Consider the following 11863-nt stretch of genomic DNA (forward strand, 5'->3'; position numbering starts at 1 on the left):
TGGAATGTTTGACTACTTTTGGAATGATTCTAGAACACTACTCACTCATACTGATGACAAGTCCAGACACTGTTAGGACTATAATTAAATAGCCTTTCACCTCCAAATCTAATTATCATGAAATTAATGTCAGTAATTTCTCATTTCCACATCCTGATGGTTTAACACCCTCAAGAAGACGGGAACAAATCAATCCCTTCATAGTGTTGCAAATACTGATGCTCTGTAATAAGGTAGTGTCTTGCCAAGTATTGTTACACCTCCGTCAGTAACAAAAAGTTATATAACACACAACTAGGCCAATTGCATCACCAAGAGCAGTTCACATAAAAAAAACTTATAAACAGGAAATAATTAAGAAAGTGCTAATGAAACGGATTATACTTCTTAATACGAAATTTACCGGTATGTATGTGAGGTTTGCAGGCGGTTAGGTATATGAAGTTTTTCTGATAAGTCTCTGAAAAATAATTGCTGAAGAACTATCCATCCATCCGTTATCTGCACCGCTTATCCTCAGTAGGGTCATGGGGGTGCTGGAGCCCATTCTAGCCATCCTCAGGCTGTGTGCAAGGGATACCCTGAACTGGTTGCTAGCCAGTCGCAGGATACACAGGGACAGACAATTCGCTATCTCATTCACACCTAGGGACAATTTGAACCGGCCAATTAACCTGCATGTTTTTGGAATGTGGGAGGAAACCGGGTTGCCCGGTGGAATCCCACACAAGCACAGGGAGAACATGCAAACTCCACACAGGAGGTTCGAACTCATGACATCAGAACTTTGAGTGTTCACACAAAGTCGGTGAGCAACGCTTGAAACAACAGTGAGCAACCATAATCCCAAGTGTGGCAAGATAATTAATTATCAAACATGTCCAAAACGTGACATCAAGTTACATTTTGCCGAGTTTCCGGCAATGTAAAATTATTTTTCTCTTTTGAATGAATTGACTCATGTACTATTGCAAAGGTTGTACGGCCTACAAACTTCGTTTGTTCTTACAATTCTTTCACAAGATATCCATCTCTTTTTATTTCCTGACATATTTTGTCGTATAATATTAACATTTTTGGGGGCTCATTTAGTCGGTTGTAAGATACAGAACTGTACTTAATCACATTTCTTAGTGGAAGTACAATGTTGGCAACAAGATTTACTTGATATAATTGGGAATTATTTGAATGCAACACAAACTTTTTCTTCTTTTTTCTGTGTTCTTTTCTACTTTTTTTTAAATTCCTTTAAAAAAAATCTCATTGTGTTTATTTTTTCCGAGCTGTTACTTTTTTCTTTTTGTTCTCTATTTACTTTTTTCCTACATTTTGTTCTTTTCTTTTTTTCTGGCTTTTTTCTAAATTTTTCCTTCTTTTTTTCTCTTCCTTTTGTTTCTTTTTTTCTCAGCTTTTCACTACTTTTTCATTTTGGTATTGTTTTCTTTTTTGTTCTATTCCCCCATTCCTTTAAGTCGTTTTGTGCATAATTTTACATAATATTTGGTCATGTTGGGATTAAAGAAGCAAAAAACGACCTGAAGAGCCGTTTAGGACCCGAAAGAGCCGGTTCCTTTTAGTGAGCCGAACCGGTTCTCGACAAACTCTACTGACTTTACTTTTCAACTTCGTTCGACATTGACTTTAAAATACCGCATTTAGGACGCAACGTCAGGGGAACCCGTGTATTTTTACCTTCATGCACTGTAACTTTGACTTAAGGCGCTTCTTAATTAGTCATTTTGAGCCCTCATTTTTGTTAGATATCAGATATCATTGATGAATGGTATGGTAGCTGTCCATAGCACTTGTTTTTTGATTGTAGTTCATTGTTAATGAATGGTTGATTCTGGTTAATTCTTGTGGAAAAAAGTTTAAGTCATGGATTGCTACTGGCCTTTCCACTTGTTATTCACATTTATATTTAGTTGATTGATGAACATGAATATTGGAAGATAAATTGGTCAGTTATACCAGAGTTTTCGAACCAGTGTGCCGTGAGACCTTGTCTAGTGTGCCGCTGGAATTTTCCCTTTTTTATCTTTCCAATAAATCAGGCCATTATTCAGTATTTTTGCAATCTTCAGACGAGGAACTGTAATAGTCATCCATATCAGTAGGTGGCAATAGATTTTTATATCCTTTATGTTCTAATTATCTGCTCTTGAGGTCGCACAGTACATTTAATAACTTAATTTGTTTAACAAAGCGGTTTAGGATTGCACTGTAAAAACTAAAAACATAAAGCACATCATTCTTTTTAATTTTTAGTATTATTTTCTTCTTTTTATATACTACATATCTGCTTATGAGGTGGTACAGGGAAATATTTGACATAACTTAATTCTTAAACAGTTTGGAGGGACGGTGTGCCTCAGAACTTTTTTATAAATAAAAGTGTACTTTGGTTCAAAAAGGGTTGAAACACTGAGTTTTACAATTAAAATGTATATCCATGTTGTGTATTTGGACTGGTGTAAAATTACAGCTGTGTTAGATATTAAAAATATGTTGTGCGAGTCATTAATCTTGGTGTGGCACACTGATTTAGAAGGAAATTTGAAAGTGCCACTCCACACCAAAAAGTTTGCTGACCCCTGGCCTAGATTCTAGGCATTGTTTTTTGGGGTGGACATTTTATAAAAAAAACCATCTATATTGGTACCCAGTTTCATATTTGTGGCTAATCTCTAAAAAAGTGGTAGCAAACGCCCCTAATTGCCAACCATTGCACAGATGCCTGTACTGATTTTTTTTCTATGAAAATGCAAAATTGACAAAGTCCTTTACAAAAGAAGGAAAACGAGCTTTGTTTGCAAAGAGACAAAAGCCCCTAGGATTGAAGCCTCTGAGGTAAAGTCACTTTAAGTGAGAGAGGGGACAATGACAACAAAATGAATCAAAGCCATCTGTCTCATCATAAACACCCCTTCTGTCTCCTTTTCCCTTTTTTTACCCCCACACCTGTTTCATTTTTTAACTCCATCAAAGCCATCAAGTAATTGCTATGTCCCCTTTCACAATGGAGGCTTTTTGTTCAAGGTGTCTTGTTGTCTTTTTGTTGCAGGTGTCGCACGTGTTAAATGTGGCCTATGGAGTTGCCAACCCTTTCCCCGATCGTCTGGTCTACAAGACTGTCCAAATCCTGGACCTCCCAGAAACACAAATCACTTCCTATGTGGAAGAGTGCGGCTCTTTTATAGATCAGGCCTGCGAACAGGTACGCTGACGCACACGCAGGCAGAAAATTCATCCATATGCACTCTCCAACTGTGTCTCCGGGGAGCACTTGCGATTGGCTCTCACTGCCCAGCTTTACTGTGTGTTCAATCAACGAAGGCACTCTGTACATTCATCATGTTGTTTTATATGAGACGCGAGAAGCGAATCAACAGCGGGCTACAAATTAAAGCAAGAAATCGAAAGCCTGACTTTGCTGAATCGGCAATGTTTTCATCTACAGTTGAGAAATCTGTTCCTGTCTTTGTTTTCGGTATCACGCACTGCACCCGATCCACCTTGCTCTTTCACTTTTTTTTTTTTTTTGAATACACAGCTGAATATGGTATCTGCAACTCAACGGCTACACTGGGAAAGGAATAAATTGACTGACGTATTCTTTTGTTTCACTTTACACAAGTTGTTAACATGCATGAAATAGCATTTTTTTTTATCTGAACTCTTTACACTATCTCAATCAAACTGGTATCGCAATACATGGAGCGATCCATCACTTAATACTATTCTACAGTTTTATAAGCTGATGATTGTTCAATAGCTGATTAGAACTGTGAAATAGGATTAATTTGATCAATTTGCCTTTTTAAAAAACAATTTGAAAATTGGTTAAAATCATGTAATTGGGGGGAAGGAATTCAAGATTAATTTGAATCACACAAAGCTGATAATAATTCACATCTCATGCACAAGTGGAAGAATGGTGCACAGATACAACACACATTTACAATGAATAGTACTACCACTTAATTTTTGTTAGGCAAAAGCTATAAATACATACGATATCTTCTTTTAGAGTGATTGAAAAAGAGTTGTTGAAGTTTTTGACCTGGACGCAGTTTGAAATAAAATCTTTTAAATAACTTGAATACTAATCAGCCAAATTAACTGTAAACGAAAAAAAATCCATTGAAGTGTATCTATTGTGGCACCTTGTCTAATGTCTCATCTCATCTCATCAGCCGTACCGCTTATCCTCATCAGGGTCGCGGGGGGGCTGGAGCCCATCCCAGCCATCTCCGGGCAGTGGGCAGGGGACACCCTGAACTGGTTGCCAGCCAATCGCAGGGCACACAGGGACAGACAACTCATTCGCTCATTCACACCTAGGGACAATTTGGACCGGCCAATTCACCTGAAATGCATGTTTTTGGAACGTGGGAGGAAACCGGAGTGCCCGGAGGAAACCCATGCAAGCACGGGGAGAACATACAAACTCCGCACAGGAAGTCTGGAGCTGGATTTGAACCCACAACAGGTTCCCATGACATGAACTGTGCCGCACAAGCGCTAACCACTGCGCCGCCGTGCTGCCCTGGCACCTTGTCTAATGTGCTGCAGGAATTTCCCAATTTTTTTTGCAAAAAAAAAAAAAAGCGTGCCGTTGTTCAGTATCTTAGCTTTGTTCCAGTGATCAGCTGAGTAACTGTAACATTTATCTACTTAAGTAGGTGGCAGCAGATCACATTTTCTTTATATAATATTTGATCATGACTATAGTTCATTGAACTGTATTGAATAGCTTATTTTGTTTGAAGCTGCACTCCAAAAAGTAATAAAATACATCAAATAAAGTAAGAATATTGCACAAAATTTTATGTATTAATTATGTTCTTATTTTTTCAAAAAAATAGAAAATATTCAAAATATTAAGTTCCACTAGCAGACCATTTTTGTTCATTTTAAGTTTTACTTTTGTGATTTATTTTCTAGAAAAACATGGTAAAAATGTACTAAAACTAAAAGGTTAGAAATCAGTAAAATATCAATTTATAGCAAAACAATCTATAAAGAAATTAATTGCACTGATACTTTAGGCACCATTATAATTTAAGATGAAAAACAAACATGGAACTGGTGCCAGGAATGAATTATTAATGATTTTCGACTGACGTTGTGCTTAAAAACAAATTATGGAGAAGCTCAAAATAAGGTTGAGAAACACTGTTGGGCTGTGAACTTGTTAGACTCATACTACGGTAAGTTATTTTTTTGTTTTTTGTTGTTGTTTTGTTTTTGTTTACAGACACTCAAACTACATACCAACACAAATTAAATAAACTAATATCAATTTGCATTATGAAAGTCTGCTATAGGTTAATCTAGGCGCACTGCGCAGGCTTGCAACTTCTCTGCAGTGCATTTACATTTGTTACACCCTAGTAGGGGATTATCTGCAGCGCAGTGCGACGCAAAGACCAAAGCTCAGCACAAAGTCTCGGCTGGCATCAGGTCTGCATCAAAATGTCCCTTTTACTCACCTGTGACCTCATTTTCTTGAATGGCCTCCCTGGCAGACCCTTTCGGCTCCTCCTGGGCGCCGGACACTGCGATGTCCCTGCTGATATGAAAACACTCAGCCCAACGCTGTCAAATGAGGACAAAACCAAAGCACTCGGACCAAAAGCAAATTAAGTTTTCATGTTGCCCTTGATGGATTATCTAGCTAGGGCAGTTTTTATTTTGCAGATGTTCCTCATTCCCGCCTAAAAGTCTAAAAAAAAATTCCTGTTCTGAGTAAGTTTGGCCAAGCCTGCACAGAAAATGCAATGGAGCGCGTTCTCTGTCTGATGGTGACTCATAAAAGATGAATATTCTTATCTGTGTCTGTTTTACGTTTGCCTGCGCAAGCCCTGAGGGGCTGCTAGATAAGGTTACGTTTAAAAGCAAACCACAGAAAGCAGTGATAACTCGTCTATTACGGCCAGAAAAGCGTATTGAGATTTTCATCCGTTTGACTCGCTGGACATTGATTGACAGGTGGAAAGAGACAAGAGATTTTACGCCGCAACAGACTTCTCCAAATAGAATACAAACCACGTCAATGCAGTCGGCGTCTTGACTGAGCTTTTGGCCTGTCTCGAGATGCGTCTTTAATTTAATCATTATCATCTTGACACACTGCAGGCAGTAGAAATAATTGCATTGGCATTAATATTAATCAAGTTACATATTCACGCTTCCGTACACAGATTGCATCTTTACATTCATTTTATCTATTGCTGCTTGTGTGAGAAGAAAATACAAACGCATAATGCAGTCATTTTCAACTCAACCTAATAACAGAGAATCTCAAATTGAACAGCTATTAACTTGTAGTCAATTGGGATCAAATAAAGTTTAACATTCTGAATCACACAACACATGCACTTCTTTTTTCGGGGTGGGTGGGGGGTATTGGATTTTTAGTTTTTGAACACTTTTTAAAAATATCCTTGTATTTTTTTTATTTGTTTTTTAACATAGAGGGCCCGATCCTGGTATATGTATAAGTTAATACCTACAAATAAATCACATAACACCTACATATGACATAAATACAATTTACGTATTCACTTTGTCATTTATTTATTTTGGTATTTATTTTGTCAAGCATTTTGTCATTAATTTATTCGTGTAATTTGTCACGAGTAACTCTTATTCAAATGAGAAGGGGGCCTGAGCTTTTCACCCATTGATCAGTGATGAACGATCGGTGTACTCATTGATCAACCAAAGGGTGAAAAGCTTACCCTGTTTGACCCGCCCCCTCATTTGAATAACATTTTGTTGTGACAAAATACACTACAAAATACACAACAAACTACACGACCAAATAAGTGATATAATTCACGATTTAATTGATACAAAAAAGACAAAAATGCATGAATATAGGAGTACATTTCATTCGTGTCATCTATTTAGTTAAATGATTTATTTTTTTGTTAATTCATTTCTATGGCATATTACTGTAGGTATTAATTATTTATGCATTTTTACATATGGCAGGATTGGTCCTCCATATGTTAATGCAGCAAGACTGCTGTCAAAATAGCAAAGTAGTAATCCTTGGTCTCTGTTTCAAAGTGATATTTTATGTTCAAACTGAGAGTTGCTTGTAAGTTTGATACTGTATGTGAGTTTTATTGTGCTACATTTTACAGCAAGACACAATGCCACCTACTTCTCTCGAATATTTTGACAATACTCCAAAAGAGTGGATTATATTTTTAGCTTGCGACCATACATGAGCTTTTCTTTGGTCTGATTCACTTACTTTTAACTACTTCCTGTTTTTTTGAAAAAAAAATGAGAACATAACACAAGGATGGACTTTCACACTTTGTTTTTAATGTTATATGTCTGGCTGAAACTTCTTTGTCTGAATCTCTAGGGTGGCGTGGTTCTTGTCCACTGTAACGCCGGTGTGTCACGCTCATCCTCTATCATCATAGCCTACTTGATGTGGAAAGATGGGCTCACATTTGATGAGGCATACCGCCAGGTAAAGCTGGCAAGGCCTTCCAGTAGACCCAACTCGGGATTTCACCACCAGCTGATGAACTACAGGCCATAAACCCAGAGATTGTTTTTTTAATTCAATTTCATTATTTTCCCACTGCACCAAATCAAAATAACTCATCTGGAGGTGCTTTCTTTATGGAGCTAGTTGAGAAACAGGCTCCCTGCGGCTTAGGACACCACCTGAACTGAATCGTCGCAGGAAGAAAACCGACATAGTAAATTCAAAGGTGAGACTTGGGATTCTCAGAATTTTGCATCCAATTGAGATTTTTCTACACTTTTTTTCTCAAGACTGACTCTTAAGTTGCTACTGCTAATCAAGCAGAACTTAAAACGAGTTGGCTATTTAAAAAATGCATTTGCTTTTTCCAAAGTAAGAGGCTGTTCTCAGGTGAGGTAAAGCATTTTTCAGGGTTCGTAAATATGTTTGAAATTATTGAAAATGCTTGAATTTAAGTGTTGTGTGTTCACAGATTTAAAGTGCTTGAATTTTACATTAAATTGGGTGAATTGCTTGTAAATGCTTGAAATTGTTGCAATTTTTCCGCAAAAATCTGCTTAAAAATGATATCGGTACTGCTCTCTCGCGGCTTTGCTATTGCATTTATTCTTCCCTCATGATTAACGGCAACAAGTTTGTATGCCATGTCACGCCCAAGCGGAAAGGTGCTTGCTACACTTAAACAGGGCACTATGAAACCTATATTAGTGCAAAGTTTGCATATTAATGATTGATATTTTTTATGGACTATGCAAAAGTTAAAGCTGTGTTTCCCAGGAGCAAATTGTAATAGGAAGAACTTCCTGCAATTGAAAAATGTAAGCTACATATTACGCATTCATTTTTACACAACTTTTATGGGGAGAGACGTGTCTCCAAAACAGATATATTTGAAATGTACTCAAGATTAAAATTCACATATGTCGGTCGCAGATATGTTTTTGGCTCTGCATACATGATTCACACCAGATTTCTTTTAATTTGCCATGAAAGTCCTTAAAAAGTGAATATGGCAATGAAAAAGGTGTACAAACCCTATTATTTACATAATACTTTTATCCAAACATAGCCATGTGATTATAATTTGTTCTTTTTTGTGTATGTAAGCGCCCGAAATACAGAAAGCATTGTCACGTGAAATTAAATTCTACACTTATTGTATCCGTCCACTCTCTCGATGTCTTTTAATTTTATTTCTTTATTCAAGTGCAGCTTTTTGAGTTTGTTTTAGCGGTAGGCACTTGTGGGAGTGCGTTAAAGGAGTGGATGAATATTGGTCACACGCCAGCAGCTTAGAGGGGGAGATAAGTCGTGCCAAATGGCTGTCAAATCCTGCTGGTCCAGTAAAGGTCGTAGATTATTTAACGGGACCATAAAGCCTGCCGACTGATTGCATGGAGCTGGTTTCTGTCACTGTTAATAAACGCAGTGTTTGCACACTGGGCCTTCGTTCCACCCATTGTCCAAATGCTCTGACAAAAATTGATAGGTTTTTCACTGTATCTCTGTTCATTGTCTTTTTGCCCCCAATTTTTGTGTATCACTGATATTCAATTGCGGCAGGTGGGTCTATAGCAGTGTCCAAAGTCCAGCCTGTGGGCCAGATACGGCCCGTGATCACATTTTGACTGGCCCCTATTGTCTCATAAAATTATTAATATGTGGCCTGCCAGTAATGTTCATCGCAGTATAAAATCAATATGAACAAAAACAATTTCAACATTTCGACACATGGTGGGTGTAGCCCTTTGGCCACAGTCCCCATTTTCGGCATGGCGACTATTAATAAAAAGAGGAAGGTTGATTGTGAGTGCCGCTGCGTCTAGGACAAGTGGGAATTGGGGTATTGTTTTCACCGAAATCCGAAACAACTGCGCTTCCAGAATTTAAAACTGGAGTGTGCATCAGAGCTTGAGTCAAAAGAACTTATAACATTACTGTGCATCAAGAGAAGCTAAAAGGCACCCGTTAGTCCTTCTTCATTTTGCTCCAGTTTGACTGTTATTAATTCTGTGAGCACGTCATTTTTTTTTTCGTCACTCTAAGCCACAAATATCACTGTCTTTGTGATCACTACTTTAGTTCAGTTTTTCGGTTCGCAAATGTTTAGACTAGGCACGGTCACATGACTGCATTTCTGCTGTACCGTGATAAATGAGTATTGTACTTTTGTTTAAATGTTTGTGGGGGGTTAGGATAGTGAATGTTGCTTTAAAATGTATATCATTTTATTGCTTTGTTATTTTGGTACTTTAAATTGAAGTGTTTAATTGCATTGTAGGCCCTCTGTTCGAGACTGGGAGAAAACATAAGTTGGCCTGTAAAGGGATGGGTGCCACAAGGCTGTACTTGCCCGAGATACACCACAGGAACTGATGCTCCTATGACCCTAGTGGTTAAGGGATTTAACCAACCAAGGTTTATAACCTACTACCTGCCTGTCTGGGTGACTGAATGCTGTTGGTGGATCCAATAAAGGAAATTAAGCCTACAGCAAGAGTTGCAACACTGATTTTGCTTAATTGGCACTCGGGAGAAACCAAAATACTGAACACCGTGATGCCAAATGAAAATGCTACGACGTCGCAACACAGATCGCCAAGCTTGGCAAACCTTTCACGGAGGGTGAACCTTTTAAAGGCTGTCATAAAAATGGTTGAGTAAATTCGATCTACCCTCTGATTTTACAGCTTACCAAATCTGGCCCTGCTTTCTGAAAAGTTAAGACAAACAGGTATATTCTGTATCCCCCCACAATAAACAGCTATTGACTGTAAAAGTGAAGCATTTTGTGAGGACGGTTGTGGCAAAGTGCAGCGTGAGAGCACAGCTTTGGCCTTCCCTCTTTGTTGCTCTTCAATGGCATCACTCAGGAGCTGCTGCGGTCAAGCCGACCGGGTTTTCCCCTGACATTTTTCTGACATTTCAGCGTCTGGTTAAGAGGGCCCGCAGGATGGCTCCAGCCCTCCCATCTGTAACTTCTCCACAGGGGACAGAAGAGGAAGAGCAATTTAGCCCGTCGGCTGGCCTTGCTGTCGACATGTCAGCTGAGGTATGCGTGTCCAACACATAGTTCAATTTCAGCTTTATGTCTACTTACTATTGTTTGAGCATTTAGTGAATTTCCTGTTTGTACGGTTCATGAACTTGACAATGTTCTTAAGCGTTGCAATATTTGTGGCAGATATGAAGGGGACCACAGGTGTAGAATTGTCATTAATGAGCATTTTTAGAATGTTAAATTTGAATAATTAGGGAAAATATTTGATAGAAGTTATTTCAGTTAAGTACTTTGTTACTCTTAGTAGAAATCTTGGGTATCTTGTTATCCCAAAACTCATACTCAGCTATGAGCAAAGAAGACATTTTGTTGTACACACATACAAATATGACATAAAAAAGTATGGATAGTGGTTTGCATTTTTGTGAAATTCATACAATGCAGTGTATTGCTAACTACTAGCGATTTTTTTCCTCCATTCACCCGTTAGTGAGCACATTCTTGTGTTCCTTGCATCTCCTGAAAACAGCTGGTTGCATACTTTTGTACATAAAACTGTGGAGAGCCTTCACTATGACAAGAACCTTCACTGTAAGTTTATCTCAGCCATGCTACAGATAGATATAGAATTTTAACGAATAATTCTGGAACACAAATGAAAATAAACATTCAGATGGGCGTTGTTTTTTTTTTCTGTGTCTGGTTTTTGAATGCATCCCAAATTTCGTCAGAATACTACTGTTTGCTGACCCCTGCAGAGGCTTGTTTTTTATGATCAAGTCCTAATTCCTGGTGAGAATTGTGTCCACCCAACTTAATTTTTTTAATACAAAAAGGCTTAGCCATAAAAGATGCAGTAGAAATTGATGTATTAAGTTGGTTGTGAAAGTCCTAAAATCACAGGAAGTTTCTCCTTTAAATTAAGCTATGATTATGACAAAGATATTTCCTTGCTGCACCATGAAATTATTTTTTCAGTGATGTACTGCAGTAAAGCGCTAGAATATCTAGAGGAAAGTCTTCCATCCACCATGTTTGACCATCTCATGGTCTAGCAGAGTGTGTCAGAGTTCACACACTTATCGTAAAGCAGCAGAACATCAGGCCCTCTCTCAGGAATAAAACACTTTCTTTTTTTTCCTCAGGCTTGCCGCTCCGTCGCCGTGAGCTCTCTTATTGCTCCCAGTGTGCATATGATGTATTATTAAATAAAACCGGCATTTGTTAAATACGCACAACACTAGCAAATTGCATATTTGACATTTTTCTCTTTATCTACCAAACAGCCTCCCTTACGCATGCCCGTCAAACATATGTTTACTGCTTACAGAAGGTGCGCAGTT

The 11863-nt window shown here is 38.1% G+C and overlaps 1 protein-coding gene across 4 annotated transcripts in view; it reads left to right on the forward strand.

Moving 5' to 3' along the window:
- The window catches only part of LOC148353904 (dual specificity protein phosphatase 19-like), a 30011-nt gene extending 18836 nt beyond the window's left edge, over positions 1–11175 (forward strand). For 2 of the 4 annotated variants that reach the window (XM_088352018.1, XM_088352017.1), the window contains exons 4-5: positions 3065–3217; positions 7388–8685. In XM_088352018.1, coding sequence (XP_088208144.1) covers positions 3065–3217; positions 7388–7570 — 336 coding nt within the window. In that variant the 3' untranslated portion in view covers positions 7571–8685. Of the gene's footprint in view, positions 1–3064; positions 3218–7387; positions 8686–9800 lie in introns of those variants that run through there. The other 2 variants (XR_015852576.1, XM_088352019.1) reach the window with 2 other exon arrangements.
- Positions 11176–11863: the final 688 nt, after the last annotated feature.

Source organism: Urocampus carinirostris, chromosome 13, assembly GCF_059441175.1.
Source record: "Urocampus carinirostris isolate Australia breed hairy pipefish chromosome 13, RoL_Ucar_1.0, whole genome shotgun sequence".
In the NCBI taxonomy this organism is placed as follows: domain Eukaryota; kingdom Metazoa; phylum Chordata; class Actinopteri; order Syngnathiformes; family Syngnathidae; genus Urocampus; species Urocampus carinirostris.